Raw genomic sequence first — 27,303 nt, 5'->3', positions numbered from 1 at the left:
TACAATGCGGGTTCTAGTTCAGCAGTTCTCGGGTGGGGCCCAAGGTTTTGCCTTTCTAACATGCTCCTAGGGATGCCTGTGCCGCTGGCCAGTGGACCACACTTGGAATAGCAAGATTCTAGACCTTGCTCTGCCGCTAAACCATCTACTGCTCAACTCCAGCTGCGGCATTTTTTTTTTTTAAGTCAACAAGACTAAACGAGACAGATTTGAAAGGGTTTATTTAGCTAGGCTCTCCATGAGGACAGTGTCTAGTACAGTCATGTACAGTCATCACTAATACAGCTGTTTGTGTTCAATTGTAATGAAACATGTGATTTTTCTGCAAAAACAGTTACAAATCACCCACTCATTTCCTCAATCCTTCCCAGGAGCCTCAGCCAACATTCAGAGGAGGCCTCACTAGCTCCTTGGGGCTGGGGCCCTCACCAAGGAGGGAGTGGGGTCTCTGACATGACCGGCTGGCTACAGACATGGGCTGGGGGAGCTGTTGGGTGCCGACCAGAAGGGAACCCCAATTAGGGCAGTCTCTGGTTTTCCCCCCAGCGCCCCAAGCCCCAGGCTCTGCAACCCCTTTTCCCTGTTAGATGGTCTCCCCTGGACACACAGACCCATACTGACTGTAGCCTTTTCTTTCCCATGGGTCTGCAGGCTGCTCTGGAAATGCTGCTGCTGCGGAAGCCCGTCCGGTTAAAATGTCATCCTTTAGCAAATTACCACTATGCCGGTAGGTTGCCAGGAGCCCTGTGCCCTATTGTTTCCTGGGAGCGGGCTGTTTGCATGTTCGATTGTGTCGATTTTTAATAATAGATAGCACCGATTCTGTCCTAATTACCACTTGAGATCTCAACGCCTTCTGGGGTGCAGCTCATGGGGCATTTGTGTCTGTTGGCTGGGTACTATTGGGCATTTATCTGTATGGGTTCCTGCCCCTCATGGGTGTGCCACGAGCTAGGCAATCATGGACAGTGCCTGCACGGGTGGCAGTGAGACTGGTGCACCAGGGAAGAGAGCCACAGTGCGTACAGCAGAGGCAACAACACTTAGCAGCAGCCCCTCAGCTTTAGAATCAGTAGACACGGGTTCAACTCTTGCCTGCACCCCTTGGCCTCCTGCAGCCTTTGCTTCCTCACCTGTAAAATGGGACTCATACTCCATCCCTTGCAGTGAAGATTAGAGATACTATATGTAGGCCAATGCCTGGCACGTCCTAGAGGCTGTCATTATTATTCATTTATCAAATAGTTATGTACTGAGCACTACTGTATAGAAGGGACTGTTTTAAGCACTAAGATGAAACAGCGACTATGACAGACATGGCCAGACAGTCCCACCTTGTGCAAGATGGAGTCTGAGGGGGAAGCCTGTTGACTGTTAAGCAGCAGATAGTTCTGAAAGCAGAAGTGGTTCATGTACATACACATCTTCATCTGCATGTGAGTTTGTCTTTCGAGAGTGTGGATTAACAGTGGCATCACCAGTAAGAGGGAGGGAGAAAACACCTTCAAGAATTCAGTGAGAATCATGAAAGAGAAGGAGCAGGTTGGGGAGCCTAAGAGATGACAAATGAGATTGAAATCAGCATTTTTATTTCCGTTAATTGGTAAACCTATCCATTCGGAGGGTCTCCACAAACCTGGCTGGGTTTTCTCTTTTAGAAGGGGCTGAGTCCTCCAGTGCCCCTTGATTATTAGTTATTTTAAGGTTTCCTTGGTGCCTTGGGCAGACCCTGCATAGGCAGGTACTAAATGCTTCAGTGGGTTTGGGGACCTAGTAATACTTTTTCTGGTCCTTGCTTGGTCCAGGTAGCCAGATAGGCCTAAGGTGAGGGCTTCTTTACGAATACTGGAGCATTTTCAATGGGCAATCTGTCCTTACCACCGTTTGCCTCACTTAATGTGTTCCTCTTATGAGTTGACCTTCCTACCTGTTACCACAGGGGGAAAAGCCTCAGAAGCCAGTCATCTGAGCACAGCAAGCCCAGGATATCTGCCTATGGATCACTCTCAGTGCATAGGCAAGCACTAAATGGACACAAGGGATAAGAAATCTGTCATTTAACCAGTGGCCTAAAGGAGCGGTTTTGTAATATTGTCTCCATCATTTCCTGCTTGGTGTCTGCTCCACATGTGGATAGAAAAATGTGGGAGTTTTCTCCCTAATCTGCCATGGAAATAGTTCAATTCTCTCCTAATCCTGAGCGTCATCTGCTGTCCATTAAACCCTGACCAGCTGTCCAGCCTCCTAAAGCCTGTCTCAAGCACAGTGGGTGAGACAGTTGGGTGATGAGAAGGAGCTTCCAACCCATCTGCTGCGAGATGCGGCTGCCCTTGGCCATCAGGGTACCTCTGGGCTGGTCAGCTATAGTTGCAAGAAACCTCATCTGGGACCCTAATGCCCTCCACTTCTTCCCGGTCTGCCATTTCTTCCCAGTTGGCCAAGTAAATAGTATTAGTATGCCAGGAACTTTGAAATTAGAGGGCCTTAAGTCTGCTAAAATTAATTGATCTGTTGGGATTGGGGGTTCCTAGCTAACCCTTTACTCATCCCCTCCCCCAACAGGCAGACCAGGAAGAACTTGGTTGCTTCCTGGAATCATTTCAACCCTTTGGGGCAAAAGAAGGGGGCTGAGGTGTGAAGAGTTGGCATCTTGCTAGCTGTGTGTCCCCAAGAAAAGAGTGCTCACCTGTATCTATCAGTCACTTGCCTTCTCCAGGAAATAATCACAGACTGGCCCCAGAGAATCTTCTAGAATTATGAGCAAAAAGGGCAGAGGTCACTGATCTCCAAAGTCTGATCTGATTCTATCCCGTTAACATTTTCCTTCCAAACCATAGGGGAGGCTACAGAGTCTACCCACATCATGTGTTCTTGCTACCAGCCAGGACTTCCTTGCCCCCACCTCATGCTTCTTATTTGGTTCTAGGATGTTGATTAATCCCATGCCTGTCTCCCTATCCCGCCTTGGCCTTTGTGCCAAGCCCCACTGGGATGCTCTCTAGTAGAACTGTCTGTCACCTCAGTTCCTCACCGGAACACTCTTCCGGATGTCATTTGGCTCTGGCTCTGTGGCTGTGACCAGTGTCACCCCACCCCAACTCCCAGCTCTGATTTCTGGCCCTGGAATCTCACTCCAGGCTCCCAGTTGTCCAAAGAGAGGTCAGATCTTTCAGGCCTGTCTGTGCCCTGGAGGGAAGGTGGAAAGACTGGGTTCGAGGAAGAAGGCTGCAAGTTTGAGGGAGAAAGAGACACAAGCCTGTGAAAATCACTTTCGGTACTTTACTCATGACCTTCTCTTTCCCACCCCATCCCAAGCAATTCAATTAGAAAAGGAAAACGTAACTTATACGGGGGCCCAAGAGAGACTGGTGTGGGTGGACAGCTCACCCAGATCCTGGGGCTGCTGCCAAGGCCAAAGGGGCCCTGTTGAGATTCTCAGAGAATTGTGCTATTGCAGTGACTATCAGTGCTCTTTAATCCACACCAATGTGCTCAATCCAGTCCTCTCCCCGGGCCCTCCACCCAGATTTGGGTAGCAGTTGTTTGCAATGACTCCCAGTTGGCAATTGGATTGAGTTAGGGAGGCCTTGAGCTTGTGCAGTCGGGGCAAGGAGGATGCCTGGTTGCGATTAGAGGGTTTGTAGCATCTTTGGCTTTCCGTTGAACTGGTCGTCCCTGCAGAGTAGAGGGAGTGTCAGAACTGGCCCTGGGTTTTCTGTCAGGGGTTCAACAGAAGCTACTATTGGTTCCCACCACCGTTCAAGTGCTCACTGGGTCCTAAAGCCTGACCTCACTCTGGAGATGGGGAAGACCTGGAGGAAATAAACATGCATTCAGTTGGGAGAAGCCTGCTCTCTTGTCGTGGAAGCTGCCCCAATTTGATGAGGAGATAGGATTACATACTCAGGAAAGTACTTTGTAAGAAACACAACTACCATGTCATTTTTCAGGCATTCTTAGCCCATGTTTCTAGCTGGAGAGTGGTTCCCCGAAGGGCAGGAACTGAGTTAACACTTGCTTGCTTTGCCTGCCACAGCACTTGTAAAGAACCATTAGTGGACAAGCTCAAAGCTGGATTCAGATCAAGGCCTTCCTTCCTTGTGCTTCTGGAGTGAACTTTGGTAGCAGCCTGCCTTACCCTGCACCCCTAAAAAAAATTTATTCAGCCGTCACCCACTATGGAGAACCTTTCACAGAAATGAAGATCTAGCATAAAAACAGTCCTTTTGTAGTCCTCCTACATTGAACATGTCTTTCTTGTATAACTGCAATAACAACAGCATCAATAAAAGTTTTAAATATCTTGAAAAGAAGAGAGAAAGGCCCTCTTTAAAAGATGCCATGCCCAAACTTCTGTCACCCCTCCATGCCTCTTCAGTTGCCTCGGTCTGCTATAGATTGCCCCAAATTTAGCCACAGTTCAGAGCCTGTTTCCCAGCAACGGGTGCTGAGAACATTTTCCTCTGGTTACTGTTGCACCAGTTTCCTCCAACTAATTAGGCTCTTTGTAATTAGCCTTAATCGTCTTGTTAGGGGCCCCTGCTGATTATAGCCCGATAGCCAGGAATCCCCAGGTAGAACAAATGAGTGCTGGGGGAGTGTCAGCCCACTGGCTCTGTGTGCATGCTGACTGGACAGCAGGGATCTTAGAAGAGGAAAGCGACAGGAGGGTTCGAGGCAGCCCCCTGCCTTGGTTTTTCATTTTATCCTGGACTTTGTCCAAGACGCACAATCTAAGAAGGGCTGGCTTTGAAAACCTTGTCTAAGAATGAGGAAAGTGCCGCTGTCGGACAGACTGCAGGGATGGGGGACGCCTGAGCCTTTCCCCGATGATTACAGAAGGATTTCAGGGCCAGGAAGTAGAAGGTTGAAGTTATGATCAGCCAGGAGTAAGGCTGTGGGTTTATGTGTACACAGAACAGGCAAGGCCTGGCGGTTTTCCTGAGTGCCACTAACGCATAGCTCAGGAAAGGACACAGCTTGTGTCCCATAGCTTCAGACTGATTTGAAATCTCTCCAAGCGGCCAGTTAAGATCTAAAACATTTACTGTGCATTCTTTTAGGGCTAAATGCTGTCAGTCATAGAGCCACTGTCCTCATCCCCTCATCACAGGAGAGGAAACTGATATTCAGGGAAGTTAGGTAAATTTGCCTGGAGTCACAGAAGGTATAAGTGGCAGAACCAGGTTTCTAGCCTATGGTCTGATGAAAGTCACTTTTTTTTTTTTTTAAATCACAGCGCAGTGACATTATTTGGATGTTATTCAGGTGTTATTTCTATATACCAGGTTATAATTTGGGGACTTGGGGACTCAGTCCAGGAGCCCAGGGATGGATTCTCAGCCCAACAGGAATTTCATGATCAGGGTGCAGCGAAGACAGGATCCGCTCTAGTGAGTGCTTGAGAAGGGATTTGCTCATCTGGCCTCTGCCTCTTGATTCATGGATGCCTTTGTTCGACAGACACATGCCCACAGCGCTATCATTTGCACTAAAGCACAGACCCTAGGACTACTAAGAGGAGCCAACACTTACTGTCTGAACACGCGCTCCCAGCCCCAGCGGCTACAGCCCTGGGAGTGGGAGGGTGACACAGGAAAGTGAGAGAGTGCGGCCCACTTCGAATCCAGGACTGGTGGTGCAGAATGAACACTCTGGAATCAGGAAAACTAAAGATCCCATCGCAGAGCAGCAGCCCTAAAAACCACCGAGAAGTCAACAGGGGGAAGGCCTCCTTCCCCCATGAGGCTTGGGGATCCCCCATAACAGATGGTCCAAGAAGTTACTTCACCTTATATAGGGTTGCAACTGGCAAGCCATTTGGGGATACAAAGGGACATGCTTTTCACAAGTAGGCAGGCCTGGTGGGCAGTAATCAGGTGATGAGCCTAGGATGAGGTAGAAGAAAGTGTGCGCACCATAGAGACCGGGTGCTGGCCTGCAACAGCTGAGGGCCCTCTTCGCATCTCACCAGGTCTTAGAGCTGCCTCGAACTCTGGAGGACTTCCTGCCTGCGTGGAGTGGTTTCGCCTGATTCACTAACTTTGGCTGAAACTTCAGGGGAAGAACCAATTTAGTTTTCCCGTATTTTGGCCCCATCAATCAATTATGGCGAAATGCAAACCTTTGGCTTTTCCTGATTGGAGGGGGAAATACTGTGGCTTAGGGGGTTATAGCTCTAAGAAGTGATAGCATGTCAGAGTTCCAGCTATATGCCATCTAATGAACCAGAGATGAGAATTCAAAAAACCGGAAGAACGGACTTTTATGCAAACCAGCCTCAGTGATTGAATCTTCCCTCAAGTCCCCAGAAGCAGGATTACCCTTAGAAATAGCTCTTATTTCTTGCTCAGTATACAGCCCAGTACCTTTCTCTATGACCATCTGCCTGCCTACCCTGCTCTCTTTCATGGAGGAAGAAGATGATTATCAAGTTTAGCCAGCAAGACAAGCACCAGCCCAGCTCTGCAGGGCCTCCTTTTCATTGTTGTGCAGATCTGTCAGGAACTGGCCCCACTCACCTCTCCAGGCAAATTTTGCTCTTCCTCTGCTAGAACCCTGTGGTCGAACTGTTTTGGATCCTTGCTCATTCCTTAAACACCTACATTTTCTCACTATAAAATGGGTAACAGTAATACCAATCTTACAGAGTTGTTGGTAGAACCAAATGACTAATATCTGTGAAGTACTTAGAACTTGGCACCTAGTAAGCACTTTTAACACTTATAAATGTTAGCTTTTTTTCTTTTCCTAGCACAGTGTCTTGCATGCAGTACACATCAAATACCTGTTGAATGAATTAATTAAATGCATCCTCTCACTGCTTGCCTCTGACTTTGCACACACACTTCCTCTCCCCAGAATTCTCTTCCATCTCCTTCTTGCCTGACTGGCTTTTGTGTCCTTGAAAACTCAGCTAAGGTGTTTTCTCTACCCAGAGGCCTTCCCATCTGCCCTGGCCCTCACCTAAGTGTGGTGTTCCTCCTTTGTGCCCCATCGGCACCTGACCTCTACCTTCATCATTGCAGTCATCACCTTTTATGCAGTGGCCTACTGGTTTGTCTGCCCATTAGACTGTGAACATCTTGAGGGTAGAGACTCCTGAATCTACCTCATCTTGAAGAGTGCTTGCTACGTGAATTCTTGCACTCATGAACATCATAATTACATAAGAACTGTAGCTAAAATTTGGGGATTGCTCACTGTTTCCCAGTTACTAAGCTAGACACTTTGTGCATTATCTTTAACCTTTGCAAAAATCCTAAGCGGTGGGGACAATTAGAATTATTCCCATTTGCAGGTAACAAAACTGAGTGTTAGGTCCAGTAATGTGCCAAGGTCAAGGCCATAGCTGAGATTTGAACCCAGGGGTTGGGGCTGCTAACAATTACACTACACTGGCTTTTATTCAAAAAGGAGCTTGATGAGTATCATATCATTTGCTGAACAGTTTTATTTTGTAGCTTAACTAAGTAAACCAGCCACTAAAGTGAGGAGACCTGTGAAGCTGGAACCAGCAAAGTGGGGCAAACTGTGAGCTGTTCTTACGAAGTTTGTGTTTTGTTGTAGGTTCGGACAAGTGGACCTCCCTAGAAAGAAAACTGTTTAATAAAGCACTAGCCACTTACAGCAAAGACTTTATTTTTGTACAGAAGATGGTAAGCATACTTCCTCCCATTGCTCTCTTGAAACTGAATTTGGGAAATTGTACACTTAAAGATATATAGATATATTTGGTTGCTGGTGTAATGCTCTCAGAAAAAGGATGTCTTCCACTCCTCACTGGCCCCGGTGTTGGGAATGTGAGGGAAAGGAAGACATAGAGTATTTGGATGAAGCAATGATGGGGAGTTATTTTGATCTTAATAAAAATGTGTACCTTATACATTCTATCAGCATAAATAGAGCTGGGGTTTCTGGTCACAATTTACATAATTTGTTTCATGTATATTTGACAGATCTATCATGTTTCTGGCAGAAATTTTTTTCTGGGAAATTAGAGAAGGGAGGATAAGTGCCCTTCCCCTAGCCAGTAGTAGAATTTCTGGTGTTGAGCCCCTAATCATAATGACAGTAATAATAAAAATAATACTTTACATGTACAACATTTCACAGCAAAATAGAACTATTTCACATAGATGAAATAGCACTTCATATAGCAGATGATTTGGGCTAAAAGTTAAAATGATTTAAAGAGTTTCAGCAGACCGATGAATGGTGGAGCTATATTGTATTATTAAGGTCATTAAGATATCCAGGTCCACAGAGAACAGGGTCACAAGTGACAGCTTCCATTGGCTCCAGGCTGGGCCTATGTCCCTAGTGGTGTCCAGGGTACATGTCTCCTGAGCTTAATCTAGGGCCTTGACGAATGAGAATCAGACTTTTTCTCCAGATTGCCTTCATCTTCAATCTGTATTCACTCCTGCCTTTCCCTGCCTTAGAGGCCACCACATTCTTTACCCAGCAGCTCCTACACTCTGATAGTTCTTGAGTTACCTTCTCCAGGACTGACCTGTCCCAGGCCTCATTCCTGAAGGCCTCATACCTTGCTAACTGATGATAGATTTGTGTGTCGTGCTTGCCAGGCAATGCAGGTTTTTAAAGCAAGGGCTCTCTGGGACATTATCCTCACTCCCCGGGTGAGTCTAGTGTGGAAATTCAAGATACCAGGTGGATGTAAAGGGGACAACTTTGGGGTGCCTTTGGTGGTGCCTTTCTCATCTCACCATGCAGTTGGCTGTGTCCCACCCCCCAGGTACCACCACCCTTTCACCTGCCTCCAGAAAACCCACATTATAGAACTTCACTTTGAGCTTAGACATATATGAGCTAAACAGAGGGAATTTTTTCTCTAAAATGCATTTACCTTTTTCCCTTTGGGGAAGAACAGAGCAAGGCTTGTTTCCTGTAAAAACAGAGATCTTGTCCTTATAACTTTTGCCTTATGTTCCTGTTCGATTACTAAGGAACATTTTTTTATAAATAGATTTTGAAGGTCAACAAGTTAGAGAACCGAACACATTCAAGCATGTTTAATGAAAAAGCGTGCTGCTTTAAGGGTTACAAAAAGGAATGAGCTCTCAATGGACTGACATGAAAAAATCTCCAGGTTATATTGTGAAAAAATCAAGTCGCGAAACAGTACATAAATATGCTACCTTTTGTGAGGAAATGGTGTGTGTGGAAAATATTTTTATGTTTATTGGTATAAGCATTAAGAAATTCTGGAATGATATCCAAGAAATTAATACGAGGGGCCAGTTGTGTAGCAGGGGTGGGGAGTGAGACCTGGATAGATGTGAGAAGGAGATTTTTCACTATAGATATAGATTTTTTTTTTAATTGAACTTCATAAACCCGTTATCTATTACAATTTTCACCAAAACTTGCTGCCTGTGCACTGCCTGCTGCTGGAGCTGACCTTGAGCTGGCTTTCCCGGCAGGTGAAGTCTAAGACAGTGGCTCAGTGTGTGGAGTACTACTACACGTGGAAAAAAATCACGCGGTTAGGGCGGAAGCACCGGACACGCCTCACAGAAACCATCGACGATTGTGTGGTGAGTGAAGCCACTGAGTTGTCGCATATCCTGGCCCCACTTCCACCCCACACCCAGGTTAGTAAGTGGCTGGTGTTTGGTTTGGCTGTGCTGCCGAGGTGGCCGCAGTGAGTGAGTGTCAGGCCCGCTCCCTGGCGGGATTCAGGCCTTGACTTGCTCATGTGGAGAGGCAGAGGGAGGGAAGGCAACTTTGGGTTTGACCTGTGGCTCAGCGTTCAGTTAAGTAGGTGAGGTAGGAGCTAGGGCGTTAAGCAGGGTGGTCCCAGCTTTGGGTGGTTGGTTTATTAGCAGGTGCCCTGAACCCCTGGTGTAACCTTTCCTGATCCTCTCAAATCACAGATGCCACTGACCAGTGAACATAACGGGCCTCCGAAAGATAGAGCCCTCGGCTTCTACCACAGCTTCCTTAAAGCGTGAGCAGGGAGGAACTTTGGCTCCTAAATGGTACCAGGAACGCTTGATTTTTGAGGAACTGGTTAGCAGTGTATAATCGTTCTAATCCTCACTCACCATTTATCCCTGATATTGATTTCCTTCATTAGCAGACAGAGCTGTCTGGACATTAAGATTAAGTACATACTAAAGACATAACAAGATCGAAATCGTCTCTGAGAACCTCATGTGTGACTTTGGTAATTAATAGCACATTTATCCTGTGACCAGCTTTCCTCTCTGCGTCCATAGCCAGGGGATGTCTCCTTCTTACCCGCCGTGGCACACACTACCTACTGTGTATGCACATGTGAAAGTTACATGTCTTACAACAAATTACTAAACGCTAGTCTCTGTCATCATCAGGGAATATGTCTGGAATTCAGGAATGATGTGAATATTTGTAATTATACTTTCATTCCCAATAGTGCCCCAGTATGAGCGTTAGCACACATGGGAGTTATTTTCTTGAATAGATACTTACGTAGCACATTCTATTGTGCTAAGCACTTTACAAATTTTGACTCATTTAATCCACATACCGATTCTGTGAGGTAGGAAACTGAGGCATGGAGTAACTTAGCTATGGTCAATGGCTGGTGAGTGTGTTTTCTGAGCCCAGTTCCCTTGTGTCATACTTAAGAAAAGTCAAATGAAAATTCTCTTAAAGAAGTGTAAAAACACTTGGACTCATGCTTTAAGGCTTTAAAGCCCAAGTTCTTAACTAAGAATTGAGCCTCTCTAGGAAATATGCACACATATATAAATTTACATTTGAACCCAAATATCAGAGAAAATAGATGCCTGTGGAATAGAATAGAATCGCCATTATTTTGATCAGAGAAGGCAGTATTTTATATTAAGGGTTTCCTGTGTCAAGGGCTTTTGTTTGAATGATTTAAGTAGTGATATCTTATATATCAGAATAACCTTTTACTCATCTGTGGTTTAATGTTTTAAAAAGCCACGTGGCCTCATCTGGTTCAATCAACTGAAACCAAGTGAGTTTCCACAGTGTAAACAGCACAATGGGTGAACCAGGGATGTTAAATGGCCTCTGCCTCTCCCCCTCACCCACCCCAAGGGGAGCATATATTCTAGTTGGAAGATGTGCCATACACAAGTAGAAGGTTGACCATGAACTCCAAGGGTGTTTCAGAGCAGTATGAGAGGAGAACCTAAAAGTCTTAGATATGGCCTTAGGCTCTCTCTCATCCAACTCCACTGTTCCATAGACAGAGAAGGTTGAGGCCCTGAGAGGGGAAAGGGATTGCCCCAGGTCACACAGAACACTGCTTTCCAAATGAGTAGAATTGACAGTAAACAAGAAAGCACAAAGAGTCCCCACTGCGGCTGCGGCTGCGGAGGCCTAGGACCTGGCCCCTAGGTTTGCTGACCTGTAAAGTGGGGCAAATGACTCAGATGATTTCAAAAGTCCCTTCCAATTCTGCATTGTTTTGGGTTCTGCCAGAGCATGTTTTAGAAGAGAGAAAATCAGAGGATATCATTTCCTAAGTAAGGCAAATTGGTGTCTCTTTGCCTTGGGTGTTACCAAGTGCCTGGGACAGTGTCTGGCATAATAGAGGCACTCAACAAATATTTATTGAATTAATGAGTAAACCTTTTTTCCAAAATGTATAGCTACAAACTCACTTGAGGGAGACAAGGTGAACAGGGGGATTCGGAGAAGAGAAGTACTGCTAAGGACGATGTTACCACACAGCACAGAAGCACCATCTTGGGCCAACAGGGCTTTGAAGGTGGGAAGAAAGGGCCAGGCCAGTGTGTAGCTTCAGGTTGAGGAGGAGAGGTTGGGACAGTGCCCGAGGGGCCATACCTTCTTGGACTTATTCTGCTGGAGCCAGTGTTAGGTTGGGTCAGGACCATCCACACCCTTGTGACCTGTGAGCTTAAGGAGAACAAAAAGTTATGTGCAGAGATGACTCAGGCCCACAAAAGCAAGAAAACCTTGATATAAGGCCAGCGTGGTTGCTCACAGCTCCCTCCAGGGCACTGTGAAGGCACAGCTAGCCTTCTTAGGATAGCTTGCCAAATGGAAATGAAAAATTGGGGCCATGCAAGCACTGGACAGGGCATAGAAAGTGCTGTCCTAGTACAGAGGTCCTGCTCTTCATCCTCCAAGCCTGCCTGGGACACCTTGGGTAGCTCTCCTGATCATGCATCCTCAGTGTTTCATTAAAGGGACAGGTGACCGTTTCCCCCTAGATGAAACATACTCAGGTAGCTTAGGGACTTTTATGCAGAGAGGGGAATAGAAAGAGAGTTTGTGAGGAATGACTGCCCTTAAGGGACCCAAAAGATCAACAGAGCACAACTGCTCACTCAGGCTACTTTGACTTCTGGCCTGAGGCCATCACAGGCCCTTTCACTCTTACAGGCAGATGAAGAGGGCCAGGGTGGGCTCCATTAAGGAGGTGGGAGGAAAGTGTGCAGACCACACCTTCTTGTCCCCCGTCCGTGCTCATTATTCGACTCACGACAAATCTGTGGGTCTGGCTATGAGAAAAATTTAGCACAGTTCAAAAAACCAACTGACACACAGTTAACTGACTTTGGGAGACAGCAGTTAGGACTCCAAGGGCAAAGCTCACCCATGGTCTAAGCACCTTAGGTACTAACTGGTATCACTGACCAGGGAAACATTCTCCTTTCCTTTGACCTTTAAAGGCAACTTGTGCCAAATTTTTTAAATAAAATAAATGAAGGCAGCTGGTTCCAATAGTTCTGAGAGGTTCAGGATCTCTGTGTTTGAGCTGAAAACCTAAGCCATGTCCAGATGGACAGTCGTGCAACCGTGGATGTTCGCAATAGGGCCAAGGAGTGAAGAAGGTGGAGGTTTTGGAATCAGTGCAGTTCGTAAATCTCAGTTCAACTTCTTTACCAGCCATGTGAACTTGGGATATTTGTTCTCTGGCCAATTTCCTTATTTGTTTAAAAAAGAACATTTGTACAGGGTTGTTGTGAGAACTAGAACCGTGTGTGTGTAGTGCCTGACTCATAGCAGACAGTCAATATATCGTCTTCACTATCATCATTAATGACTGTAACACTCGAATTTGTGTCTTAAAGTAAATTTGGGTTGTTTAATATTTGCATTTTAACTTACAAATTTCTCATAATACGAATTCCATTTGCTTGAGAAATAAAAATTTCAAGACACTCTTGACATTTGTATACTGTTAACCAATGTTACCCTAATAAATTTAATTTTAAAAAAACAACAACTCTTACTGTGAATGCTCAAAGTTTTGAGCACCATGTTAAATATATACCCACCTCCGTGCCCTGTATTATTAGCCCCAACTTTCTACCGATTTTGGAATATTACTGTTTCATTTTATAATATATCATAAAATGACCAACTTGTTGATACAAAGTTCTACGTGTTAGGGTTTTTGCCCTCCTGTCTTCATATCTCTTAGTCACTTTGGTGAGCCATTTGGCTTGATGATAAATCATTTTGTGAATGTGTATAGATCGCCAGTTGAAATCAAACCCATCTAAATTCCTGAGCCATATATAATCACAGTACAGTATAATTGAATCTGTAATTTTGTGGCTATGTGGAATATTTCTTCTAAGAGTTCTAAGCCAAAAAAAAAAAAAATGGCATTGTGAGAAAATTGTAATTATAACAAGTACCATGAAATAATGCCATTGTCATTTAAAGTTATTATGTAGTTTATTTTATGGGTCCTGATCTGCTTAATACGGAGATCTCTGAGACCACAAAGTTTCAGTTCTGTAAAGGAATGGTGTGAACTCTTGGAGTTAGACACAATGTGGTTTTACCTGAAACTCCGAGATTGGAAGATGGTGGCTTTATATAGGAATAAGACTATTTAAGTGAAATTGACCTATATGTTAATATATTCGTAAGAAACCTACAGCTTATATCATAAATCACTCTCTAAATATATTAAGCCTACATCTGTATTCGCTGAAGTCTTTCAGCAAATGTAATTATCACTAATTAATCCTAATTAACTCACTGGAAACTGGGGCCATTTCATAAATACTCCCTGTTTTTACATCATCTCAAATATACAGATATGATATTAAATACAGACACTACTGAACCAGTGAGGAGGATGCTACATGCCCCATATTTACTGGCATTGCCTTTCTTCCCCTCCCCCAACTTAGACTGGAGAGAAGCAGCTTGTCGGTCTAGATCCCAGGGTACCACTACTCTCAGAAATCTTTATTCTTCTCAGAAATTCTTGCTTCTGGGTTCTGAGAATCATAGGCTCACCCAGAGTTACATCACTGTCTGTGTTAAACTGAGCTGGAGCCCATGTGCCCTAAGCAGTGGGTGTGCAGTGAGACCTTGGCAGAGACAAAGGACCCCTTGGGGTTAGAGGCATCTGGGCATACCTTTCTTTTCCTCGTTTGTAAAATGGGAGGGCCGTTCACAGCCTATTCAGTGACAAAGCAAATTTGCACTTTGTAAACTATAAAGTGTTATAAAATGGAAGCCAAAATGAGGTTGATGTAACATAGAAGTACTCAGTCCTTTCTGAGCCTGGAGGAGCCAGCATCCTCCTCTGCCTCTACCTCTGCCGCCCCCACTCTCCCCTTTCCCCCAGTGAGGACAGAAAGAGCAGAGGAAGGTGTTAGTTAAACAAGAGGTAGAATGAGGGCCTTCTAGGTCTCTGCCCTCTATCCCAAATCACCCTGGATAGCTACTCCGAGCTACTCCAAGCTACTCCATTAACTATCTTGTTAACCTTGAAGAAGGTGGAGACTTTCTGCTGAATTCTGCACCTGGTTGCAATTCTAAACTGGAGCGTGGGGACACAATAGCAGAGAGGATAATTATTCATAGAAAATATTTTTCTTGTTGTTTTTTATAGAATGTCCCTGGAAGGCATTTCTCCAAGCCCACGATCATAGACCAGGGGGCGAAAAAAGCACATGATAAATAAAAGGGAATATCCTCTTCCATTTTCTCCCTTTTTCAAAGTCATTGATTCCCTTTTCTGACAAGAACAGAGCAGGAGTGCATCAGAACACCACATGTCATGCGGTTTCCACAGGCAAAATCACCATCGTGGGCATCTCGCATGGAAACGTATTCGAAGGCCTATAAGACAAATCATGATAGGTCTATAGTCTCTCTTTAAAGGGTTCCACCGTATTGTTATTGCTTGAAAGCCCTCATTATTACCCTGGGGAGACAGACTCAAGTGGGGCAACCTGCCTAGGTTTTAGTCAATTTCAAGGTATGCTGGAGGAGACAAGGTGGAGAAACTCTACATACAGAAACCTCTCCTCCCTGCCTTGAAATATTTGTATATAAATGATGAGGAGACCCAAAGTGGGTCAGGGGGACTTCCTTGACCTCAAAATTTCAAGCATCCAATGACCAACCATGTAGAGACCGTACCCTGGCCTGTAGGTTCTTTTCATCACTAAAAATGCCATCTGGGGACTTTCCCCTTTCTGCTTTTATTGCTTTGACACTAGACGAGTGAAGAAGAAGAGGAGTTAGAGGAGGAGGAGGAGGACCCGGAAGAAGATAGGAAATCCACAAGAGAAGAAGAGAGTGAAGTGCCGAAGTCCCCAGAGCCACAGCCAGGCCCAGTCCTGGCTCCCACAGAGGGGCCACCCCTGCAGGCCCTCAGCCAGCCCTCGGGCTCCTTCATCTGTGAAATGCCCAACTGTGGGGCTGTAAGTGTCTCTGCGTCCTCCGTCCTCCGGGGATCTGGGACTAGGAAGGGCCAGATGTACGGCTGTGCCTGGCTTTTTAAGAGACGATGCATTATAGAAAGGGTGCACTTTTCTGCAGTGAAAGTTTGACAGAGAGAATCCCATGTCGTTGTGGAGGTCTTTCTTTCATCCCATTATATTTGCTTACTCATTTGGCCAGCAGGTATTTCTAGAGTGAGTGTGTGTTCTGTGTCGAGCACTGTGCTGCGTGCTCAGAGGGCACAAAGAAGAACCCTGCCCTGGGAAGCGTGTGAGTTAGTGCCCTTTAGTGCCGGTGCCCTTGGCTCTGCAGGGAGCTTTGGCCTCCAGAACTTAACACTATTTCTTGGCGCCTCTCCACTCCTCTGGGCTGTGTGTCAATCCAGGTTATGCCCTGTTGCATTTAAATGCACTGGGAGAGCCCACAGAGGATTGTCCTTGTATAACATAATTATAAAGATTTAGCTAAACTTTATTTTTGTATTCTTTGGGGGAAACTAAAAAGACATACTAAGGAGTCTGTCTAATTACTTAGCCTAGTATTTTTTAAATATGTTAGAAGCATCATTTAGCTCAAATAAGACCAATTCACCATTTGATCATTCTGAGCATTAAAGGAAGGCCTTACAGAATCTGTATTGGCCTGATCTAAAGCTCCCTGTGTATTTTAAGGGATACTTTTTAAAAGTTGTTTACTTTGAACTCTCAGTCCCGCACAGGCTCCCCACTAGCCTGCATTATTGAGATTTCCCAAATCAGGTTTCTTAAAACCAGGCATACCCGTACAGTCAAGTTCTAGAGTTATTACTCGAAGAGTAAGAATTTTGCTGCTTTCACAAGAAGCCCTGTTTTCCTCAAGTGAGCACTTATATTTGCTTATACGTTATATAGAACAATACTGTTTTCCAGAGTGTATTGAATGTTGCTCAGTGAGTCTGTCACTTATATGAAGAAAGTTACAGTCTTTATAATATTTAGAACCTAAAGCAGAAATTTGCTTGATTTCCATTTAACAAAAAATTAAAAGGTTAAAAAATATATATACAGACATTTTGCACTAGCTTTGAAAAGAACTTAAGAAATTACTAGTTTGTTTCTGTCTTTGATGTTTGATGACCTGGACTCTTCACTCCATCATTGCCATTGTGTATAGACTGCTTCCGTTTATGAATAATTAAGTGACAGTACTTCTTGGTGAATTTGTTTAGAAGTTGGATGCTTCCTCAACTCTTAGTGTTGATATACAGTAAATTCTTTACTGAATGAGACTTTTACTTTTCCCAATCAGAAGAGCTCAGCAAGATGGACACTTTTTTAATGACTTAAAAATCACAGGGGAAAAAAAGCATGTTAGTTTTAATCCTTGCCTAACCATGGATGTTTGGGTTGCTAAATTAGCAATAGGTTTTTTTTTCACCGTGAGACCATAAACAGAGTTCATGAACTTAGCAGAGTAACCACTTAACAGCTGGGCAGCTCAGGGGGTACTCCCATTAGCTGATGCATTTAACAAGCAGGAGTTGGGGCTCTTGGAATTCAAGGGTGTCGATTATATCCTTTTACAGCAGTGGTTCTCAACTGACAATGATTTTGTTCCCCCTGAACGTTTGGCATTGTCCAGAGACATTTTTGTCACAACCAAGGAGGTGGATAGCATCTGGTGGGTAGAAGCCAGGGATGCTGCTAAACATCCTGTGCAACAGCCCCCCGCCCCCAACAGTTACCCAACCCAAAATGTCAGTAGTATTGAGGTTGGGAAACCCCGCTTTATGGCAAGCTTCAAAAAATTGTTAAGGTCCTTCCCTTTTTTATCATCCTATAATAAAATTGAGGGGTCCGAAACATTGCTTCAATAATGGGCAACTGATTGGGTTTGGATGTAACCTATAGAATGTGTCAGAGCTGTCAATCATTTTTTCAAAATGTGTTCCTGGGTGTTCTAGGGCTTCCTGGCGAGGGGGGAGCTGAACAAATAGGCTCAATTCTGGGGTGCTATCTCTATTTCAAGCAGAGCGCCTCTGCTTTAAACTTTGAGCTTTTGAGTAAGACCTGATTTGCTGAAGAACAAAGAAAAGTGAAGAAAGAAGGAAAGGGCAAAAAAATTCTGCTTAAAAGAAGTTTGAAAGCTTGTCCAACCCAACTCATTTTACAGATGGGAAAACAATAATGTGGATGGAGGGGGAATGGCCCAAGAGCCTCCCTATTAGACAGAGGTGCTGGATCTAGCCCCCTAGTCTCCTGACTTAGAGCTTTGGCCTTCACACTGTACCACATCGCCTCTTGTCTTCTGGTTATAAAAACGATGGGGTGTTTTATTGGCACAGCATTCGTGATTGTGCTCTTTGATCTCTACTTTCTTTAGCATATGCCTAAAGTTTGCTTATGTAAAACCCTTGCACTCTGTCATTAGACACTGTTTCAGGTATCACGTGTTTTACCACTGAGTAACTAATAACCCTAATTTCCTTTTCAGGACTGTAGATGTCATGTCACTCCCTTTCTTCCCCAGGTGTTCAGCTCTCGACAGGCACTGAACGGCCACGCCCGCATCCATGGTGGCACCAACCAGGTGACCAAAGCTCGGGGTGCTGTCCCCTCTGGGAAGCAGAAGCCTAGCAGTGCCCAGAGCGGGTACTGCTCGGTGAAGAGCTCGCCCTCTCACAGCACCACCAGTGGCGAGACAGACCCCACCACCATCTTCCCCTGCAAGGAGTGTGGCAAGTAGGTGGAACTGGACCAAGGACTGAATCTAAGTTTGTGATGGATAATCGCTCTGTGGGACCAGGCTAAGATGGTCTGAGGATTCTTCAGCTAGAGAGAACCCAGACTCTCCAGATTCTTTCTTATACCATTCATGGGGTCTGCATGGTGCCTTTGGGTGGGTGGACCTTGTCTCTGACTCAGAATGAGGTCATTCTGGTGTCTTAAAGCCTAATAAGGATGGATATTTTCAGAGGGTAAACCTCCAGTGACAAAACTTCACTCTTTTCCAAATATGGTAGATGAGACTCTGATTCTCACTTCTTCCTTTCACACCCAAACCATATTTACTCTGCTCTCTTTGCATCCCTGCTGAGTTTGAGAGTGGCTCTGACACCTGATCAGGAACTCTGTACAGCAGAGACAACTTCCATACCAATACTGCTCATTCCTGTGCCCAGGACAGACATCACTAATCAATCACTGCACTTTTTGCTACCACATTAAGACAAGACTTCAAATCCTTTCCATTGTAATGCTTCAAGTTGGCCCAACCAATTGATCAGAGTTGACTCATGAGATAAAAACTATTTGTCATCCCTGCCCTTTTAAGTGTAATTTAAAACAACAATTAAGAGGGAGAAACTGACAGTGGGTAATAATAATAACAGCTAACATCTACTGAGCACTTATTTTGTTACCTACTTTATGTGCATGAGGTCATTTAAGCCTAACCCAGAAACTTTGTGTTATGCAGATACTGTTTTTGTCTTTGTTTTACAAACCAGGTTTAAAAGTTAGGTAAAATGACTTGCCCCAGGTCACACCAGCAGTAAGAGCAGAGCTGATATTTGAACCCAGCTGTGTTCAAATGCAGAGCCTGGACTCCTGACCACTGCTGCATCCCACTGGTTTGCATTGTTTGTTTATTTACTTTAGGTAGAAAATATAAATGATGGAAGATGCACATGATTCCCTCCCATAGCATCTGGTATAGAATTCCAGTTTACTTCTCAGTGAGTCTGCCTGACTTGAGGGGTATGACACTGTCATGAGTGATACCCTTTAAGACCCTTGCCGAATTCCTCTTGCCACAATCTCTAGTGCCTCAAACGTGAAGAGAAATGTTACCTGGAGAGATGCTGTCCATGTAGCTGTTGATTCTACCAAGAAAACATCCCTAGTTGTATGAATGAGGCCAACTGAAATCTCTAATATGCATTCTCATGGTATATCCCAGGCAACTTAACAGTAGCTGCCATTTATTTATCAGGTACTCACTATATGCCTGGCACTCTTTTAAAGGATTTTTACATGTATTGATTAATTTAATCTTTACAACAGCCCTATAAAATAGATCCTTTTAGCAGCTGCTTATTTACAAGCAGAGAAACTGAGACCCAGAAAGATTAAGCGGCTTTTCACAGTGCACAGCTGAGTGGGGATTCACACCATGTGGTCTGGCCCTGAGCCCATGCTCTTAGCCTCTGAATAAATCTAACTCAATTAGGTGACACTTGCCAAAGTGAATCGGAACTAGCGGCTCTCTTCCCTATGTGAAGTAGAGATGAGGGAGGCGGATTTAGGTGTCAGTCCCCTCTTCTCCATTCTGATGTCCTTCACAGCCAGGAGGCAATATCGTTTTGATGTCGCTATGGAAGAGCTGCCCCCCTGGATTGATCATTAGGCATATTTACTTGAAATAATGAAACTTCCTCACACCGACTCCTGTTAACTCCCACCTCGGGGTAATGGAGCTGGGGGGTTGGGGGCAGCAATCCAGGTCTTTCCAGTTTCCTCTAAGAGGAGGCAACACCTTCCACTCACTCTGCTCAAACAGGCTGCAGCTTCTTATTCCACCAGGTGGAGACAAAGGACATTTGAACAAAAATTAATACAAAAAAAGTATTTCAAGCTTTCTGGCTCTTTCAGTGACATCCATTAAATGTTTTTCTTGTCTTGTTTTTGTGTTGCTTGGGATCTTTTTTTTTTTCACCATAACTCCTGTTAAGATTTTATGGAAAATAGAAATATTTTCTGTGGTTTTGCAGACTAGGAATAACATTAGGTAAATGTTTGCAGAATGCCTCTTTTAGCTGCTGAAATTCAGTTTTCAGTATGTCCAGTTGTTATTCATCAACTGTTTGACTGTTCTTAGAAAGCAAATTTTTTTCCTTTATGAGCTCAGGAGTGAATAGAGCAGTGTTTCTCAACCTTTTTGGCACCAGGGACCAGTGCTCCTATGAGAATCTAATGCCTGATGATCTGAAGTGGAGCTGAGGCGGTGATGCTAGCGCTAGGGAGCGGCTGCAAATACAGATGAAGCTTCAATCGCTCTCCTGCCGCTCGCTTCCTGCTGTGTGGCCCTGTTCCTAACAGGCCACAGACTGGTACTGGTCCGTGACCTGGGGGTTGGGGACCCCTGGAATAGAGTATTTATGCCACCTCCTCTTCAAAAAATTCAGTGTCATATCTGGGCAAACTTCTGAAAAAGGTCCAGGTAGACTATTTTAGTATGTAGATCATACTGTCTTTGTCACAACTACTCATCTCTGCCATTGTATTGTAGAAGCAGTCACAGACAGTACATAAACAAATAGATGTGGCTGTGTTCTGATAACTTTATTTACAAAAACAGGCAATGGGCTGAATTTGGCCCATTGTCCATAGTTTGCAGATCCCTTATCCCAGGGTTTCCCAACCTAAGCACTGATATTTTGGTCCTGATAATTCCTTTAAGGGGAAGAAGGGCTTCCTCCAGTATTATAGAATGTTTAGCAGCATCTCTGGCCTCTGCCCAGTTTTGACAATCAAAAATGTCACCAGACGTTGCCAGATGTTCCCTGGGAGGCAAAATCACCCCCAGCTGAGAACCACTGTTTTGTTCTAAAGCAAACAGTAGGAGATGATAATAGGATGACCAACAAAAAGGGGTTTCAGGTACAAAGGAATGGGGGATGCAGCTCAGAAGTCAGGTACACTAAAGGCAGAAGAGGGGCCATTGGATTTGGCCACAAAGAGTTACTGGTGAGAAGAGCACTTGAACTGAAGTGGAGGGCACAGTTCAGTTGGAGAGAGTGGAGGAAGGTGTGTGCAGATCCTAAAGAATTCTGACGGCCAGAGAATAGAGACACGGGCCAGAGGGGGATGATAGGAACTATCAGAGGTCGGCAGCATGGGTCAGGGATTCTCAGATTGGTAGAGAGGACTTGGTTTGTGATGGAGAGAGAAAGCGGGAAGCTGCAAGGGGAGAAAGGACATGTGTTCCAGACCACAGATGGACAGGAAAGCCTTTGAGAATTTTTCCTCCATTGCCACAGGAAGGAAGCCTGACAACACTGTTAATGTGTTTCTATCCCAACCCCTTTCCTTATAATACGTGGAGAGGAGAGAGAAGTGATTGGTTACTGGAAGAGGATGTCCTAGCAACTAAAGAGCTGAGGACTCTGTCTAAGACATCCCAAAGAGTATGTCAGACCACGCACCTCCTCCCCTCCCCCCCCTCATTCACTGTAGGACACCTGGATTTCCAAGAACTCAGATCTACTTCTAAATTTCACACGCTGCTTTTTCTTCATTTTTAGAGTCTTCTTCAAGATCAAAAGCCGAAATGCACACATGAAAACTCACAGGCAGCAGGAGGAACAGCAGAGGCAAAAGGCTCAGAAGGCAGCTTTTGCAGCTGAAATGGCAGCCACGATCGAGAGGACTACGGGGCCGGTGGGGGCTCCTGGGCTGCTGCCCCTGGACCAGCTGAGTCTGATCAAACCCATCAAGGATGTGGACATCCTCGATGACGATGTTGTCCAGCAGTTAGGCGGCGTCATGGAAGAGGCCGAGGTTGTGGACACCGATCTGCTCTTGGATGATCAAGATTCGGTTTTGCTTCAGGGTGACACGGAACTATAAAGCCGTTTGTCACTTAGAGACAATGAAAACTCATGGCCTCCATTTTCATTAATCAGGAAACCTGGACTGCCTGCTTGTTTTGTAACCATTTTAAACTACCTGTTTAAAAAGTTGTTTTTTCAGGTTTAGAAAAAAATCCAGTTTCTTTTCTTTTTATTTAAAAAAAAATGCTTTTGTGAGTGGTTGAGGGGAATAAATAATTGGCACAACTCTTATTAAGAGGTGTTTCATCTGGGCTACATTCCCATGAACTCATTTCTAGCAGGAAATGAACCTGACTTTCGTGTTCTTTTGCTTTCGGATGTCAACCATCCTGGTTGCCTTTTATCCCAAAGCTTGCAGTGAGAGAGAAAAAAAAAAGTGTGTGTGTGTGTGGGGGAGTGGGTGTGGGGGCGCGTGTGTAAGAAGCAGGCTACCTACCCTCTTCTTGCTGGGGCCTTGGGCCATTCTTTCCCACCAAGAGTTATTTTCATTCTGTTCTGACCTCATTCTGTAGTTTGCAGTGAACTCAGCATCTTTGCCAGGAGACTATGCTAGCGGGTAACTTTCCAGAAAGCAAAGTAAGCCCTCATGTGCCACACTTTCCTCTAGCACACATGTCGTTGGAAGAGTTGAGCAAATGAGAAAACACGTTTTGTTCCCTGCCTTGCCTGTCACTCGGCCCATTTCTAGGAATCAAGTACTGTATAATTTCAGGCTTGCACTCCCTGACAGTGATTTACTAAAGACCTGGTCCATAGAGCAAGTGCTGCATCCTCTTCCATGTTCCCTGGGGGCCAGTTGGCTCCATCATGGGTTGGCAGACCTGTCTTTCAGTGTGAGTCCCCTGGGGGCCCATCTGGAGGAAAATAACCTCAGCTATTAGGTTGCAGGGCTGTTTGTAGGTGGGGCGGGGGGTGGTCGAGAGGCACACATTGAAATACCGGGAATGCCAATGCCAAGAACTGTTCTTTTGTCCAAAAACTAGATTGGAAGAGCCCGTTGTTTTTTTGCAACATGTTAATGGTCAGTGGAGTTCTGAAATGACTCCGTGCCATTTGAAAGTACTGTGAAGCCTCATTTGCTTGGGATTTTCCTGTAATTCATCTATGTTGGACCAAAGTTTACTTTGACGCTACAAGAAAAGAGTTTTCTAACCATTTGATAGCAAATACAAAGGAAATAGCATTAAAAGCCTACAAAAATGGTTTCAGATACCACTTTATCTACAATGTTTGCATTCAAACAATGAATGTATTCATTAAGTCATTTACCAAAGCACTTCTAGAATTCTCCAAGCTACAAAACTCTGCCTCCTCCCATCCCTGTCATCAGGGTTGCTGTTTGTACTTGAAGGTAAAATAAACCTGTAATCCTTCAAATGTGGCATTTCGCTCAGGCTTTTGAGCTGAGTCAGACTGACCTGTCCCACTGTGGGGGCAAAGGAGTGTGTGCCTTCAGACCGCAAAGAGGCCCCAGCATAGAGGACCCTGCTGATGGCCCACAGGTTTAATGCTGTGTGACTTCTGGAGAGGGGGCTTTCAGGCCTCGCCTGCCCCAAGTAAGCTGTTTCCCCAGCTCATGTAGGTGCCGGGCCTCTTTGCTATGGCACATTAATAGTTTGACATTAGAGAAAATGTCAGTGGAAACATGAGGATAAGACCTGAGCATCATTTTTAGGTTTGATTCTGCAAAAGCGTTTAGCACATACTCATGGCCCACTGCGGCCCCACACAGACAGTGCTCTCTGAATCTCAGGAAAGCCTTGGGCAGAAGATAAATACAAAGGTTCTTTTCTTTTCTATCACTCTGTTTTCAGAAAAGAAGTCTTGGAGGCTCCCTTCATCTTTTCTTTGAGGGGAAAAAAGTGTTTTTGCTGCCATTTCAGACAGGTTATTCTCATATGTTTTAAGTTCAGAACTGCCTGGGCGATGTGTTATCAATGTGGCAGAACTATTCCAGAACCATTCCAACTGTAATGTTGGCCAATCGCATCTGTTCCAGTGACTACTTCCTTCTGCTGGCGGATGTCTGAGAGTGATTCTGGAAAGGTTCTATTGGGTCTGTGAAAGCTTATCTATCAAAGGAGCAAACACCCAGAAAAATGTTTGTAAAGCAAATGTATTCATTCCATTTGGAGACTTGCCCAGCCATTCCAGTTTTAAACATTAAAAATAAACTGAGTTGCCAAGGCAAAAATATAATGCACAATTTAATTTTGATTTTCCATGCAGTACAGTGTAAACATTTCTGACTTGAAATAACCAAAGAACTCCTCCTTAACGAGACAGTTCAAATTCCTGAATTAGTGTTTCTTGACAATATTAACTTAAAAGAATTGACTTCATAGTAAAACATTGTACTTATTTCTTTTCTGAAATGATTCTGCTTGCATGTCTGTGTTGTGTTTTAGCTTCCCCCACCCCTCCCCATCCCAGAGAACTTTTCTTCCTAAAAGTCAATGTCTTCAATTCAACATGGTTACTGTTTACTATCAGATGGTTTTTCATTAGTGAATTTAGATTTCTTTGAGAAAGCTTGTATATAAAAAGTTAACAGATATATTTTATGGAAAAACCCATCTTATTTTCAAATATATTTAACTGCTGTTATATTTTATTAGAGGAAGGTTGTAAATATTTTCTAGGAGTTCTATTGTAAAGAAAAGTATTTTTGAAAAAAATTAATGTAATAAAAATGAAAACATTTTTAAATAGTGGTTGTGATTGCTTCCTGTTCTGGCTTCGTTATGTTCTATTCTCAGCAAATGACTTGCATGCCTTCCATTTTAGGATGTAATTTATTCAGGTTTGCACTATTATAAGTTAACATCATAATATCTAGTGTGCTTAACTGTATTTTCCCCGGAATGCAGGTCCCTTGGTCCATATCAAGAGCACTATGTATAGCATATTCATAATTTTTCTTTTGTAATGTGTGTATTTTTAATAAGGATTTTATGTAACATTTTGGCAAAAAGAGGACAGTATTTTCTAGTGAATTTTATAATACATTTTGCTAAAAATGTTTCTTCCTCGGTCAGTTTTTGTTAAGGTGAACCAAAAGTCTTATTTTACCAGGGGTTTAAAAAAGTTTGAAGCTTGAAAGCAAAGTTATATTTAAACATCATATGTAACAAATAAATAAAGGTGTTTTATAGACTTGTTCTTAACAGGTGCATTCCTTAAAAACAACTGGGGCATTCTAGGTTGGTTTTCCCCCCGAGTGATAATTTTTCTTTTTAATTGGCACAATACTTTTTTCAAAAAGAGCCAGGAGAATTTTACTTAAAAGATTCCAGTCATTAGCTTCCTCAAAAACTTATTACAGTTCATATAGAGAGGCATTCTTCAAATGGAGATGTAACCAAAAAGACACTGTCGTATTCATTTGTGAAAACCTGATTCAATATTGCATCAGCTTCTCTGAAAAATAATAAAATATTTTCTTTTGAGTTTCATTTGGCTGAAACATCCCTTATTTCTAGCCACTGAAATGACTTCTCAATGCTCGATAAATGCTAATTTACCTTGTAGTTGGTTTCTGTAGATTGATTTAGAGGCCTGCTAGTCAGATTTAATGCTCATTAAGGTGCCCTCACTACACCCTGGAGGCCAGGATGTACATTTCTGCCTGAGAAGGAATACACCACTCAAAAGGGTGGTGGTCTCTAACCACGGCAGTCCAGCTGTGGCTTAGGGAAGCTCATACTCACACAGCTGTCTCACAATGAGCCCTGCACAAGGTCCAATCCACCTTGATTTGCACACATTGCTAAACTGGATTTCCAAGTTCTGAAGAGTATGTTTACTTTTTAACAGTCAACAACAAACTTTAAGAAAAATCTGAAATTCTGGATTTATACAGAATTTGCCACAAGTGGGCATACCTGTTAAGACCTTGATCTAGAGTTTTTTGTTGTGTGGTGTTTTTTGTCTGTTTGTTTTTTGTTTTTTGCTTTAGTTTAGCTGTCAATGTTAGTCCTATGTAAAATAAAAGCTATTCCTCGAAGCAGTGGGCATTTAGCCAGTGTTATATATTTAAGTTCTGCTTCAAGAGGCTCAAGTGTCTAATATGAAGACTTTCTTCTACTGCTATTCAGTACTGATGAGCCCCATGCACCAGGCACTATTCCATATTGTATTATACATGGGGGAATTGAGTGTATAAAGATGACTGTGACATCATTCCTTTCTGCCAAGGAATTTAATACATAGAAAGAACATATGGGGCCCTGGGAACTGATCCAATTCCACTATCGGGAAGAGCAAAGGTCATGTTATATTCTGAACGCCATCACCATCACCCACACGATACACAGCAATTTAAAATAGATGATTAGCAACTATTTTTTAAATTAATTACCTCTTATCTTCCAGGTTTGGTTTGTGCGTGTGTGCGTGTGTGTGTGTGTGTGTGTGTGTAAATAAAATCTCTTCTAAATTTACCTAAAGTCTGTTCTGAATTCCACGGACTCTTTGGTCATAGTTAGCCAGTTGAGTTTTGCTCTAGGAATGAGGATGAGTTTTAATGTTGACAAAAGCAAAACATAATTAGGAAGGCAGGTTAAGAAATTGAATACTATATCCCTAAGTGAACCCAAATGACCTTTGGATCACAGATATTCCTGTACAAAAGAGCCAAAGGGCTGATTATTTATATGAGAGGATTTCTTGAAAAAAGCCATCCTCTCCTCATCCCACTGGTCCAAGGGAAGTGTTTAATGTTTGTTTGAGTTGTAAAGGCCAGAACAGCCATACATGCTTGTTTTGCATTCCAGCATATATGTCGTTGCATACAATACTGATCTCATTTTTGAGTCATTGCTTCCTTTGCTTGCGTATTTTTTTTTTTGGCAATATTGTCATTTTTAACCACTTTCTGGAGACATGATTCACATTAAAAAGCTACACATATTTATTGTATACAACTTAATGAGTTCGAAGATAAGTATATAACCATGAAACCATCACGACCAAGAGAAAAGAGCTGTCTTTTAAAACAACTGAAA

General features: G+C 43.7%; 1 protein-coding gene across 29 annotated transcripts in view; it reads left to right on the top strand.

Annotated features, from left to right (window-relative positions):
- TRERF1 (transcriptional regulating factor 1) overlaps nucleotides 1-25,453 on the top strand; it is a 186,640-nt gene extending 161,187 nt beyond the window's left edge. For 21 of the 29 annotated variants that reach the window (XM_016128553.2, XM_016128557.2, XM_016128545.2 and 18 more), the window contains 6 exons: nucleotides 652-727; nucleotides 7,570-7,658; nucleotides 9,447-9,617; nucleotides 15,483-15,686; nucleotides 18,178-18,425; nucleotides 21,989-25,453. In XM_016128553.2, the coding sequence (XP_015984039.2) occupies nucleotides 652-727; nucleotides 7,570-7,658; nucleotides 9,447-9,617; nucleotides 15,483-15,686; nucleotides 18,178-18,425; nucleotides 21,989-22,313 (1,113 nt within the window). In that variant the 3' untranslated portion in view covers nucleotides 22,314-25,453. The remainder of the gene's footprint in view (nucleotides 1-651; nucleotides 728-7,569; nucleotides 7,659-9,446; nucleotides 9,618-15,482; nucleotides 15,687-18,177; nucleotides 18,426-21,988) is intronic. The other 8 variants (XM_016128569.2, XM_016128564.2, XM_016128562.2 and 5 more) reach the window with 6 other exon arrangements.
- The last annotated feature ends 1,850 nt before the right edge of the window (nucleotides 25,454-27,303 follow it).

Source organism: Rousettus aegyptiacus, unplaced genomic scaffold (assembly GCF_014176215.1).
Source record: "Rousettus aegyptiacus isolate mRouAeg1 unplaced genomic scaffold, mRouAeg1.p scaffold_m13_p_1, whole genome shotgun sequence".
NCBI classification, from domain to species: Eukaryota; Metazoa; Chordata; class Mammalia; order Chiroptera; family Pteropodidae; genus Rousettus; species Rousettus aegyptiacus.
The sequence above is the reverse complement of the archived record's forward strand: the minus strand, read 5'-3'. Positions and strand labels throughout refer to the sequence as shown.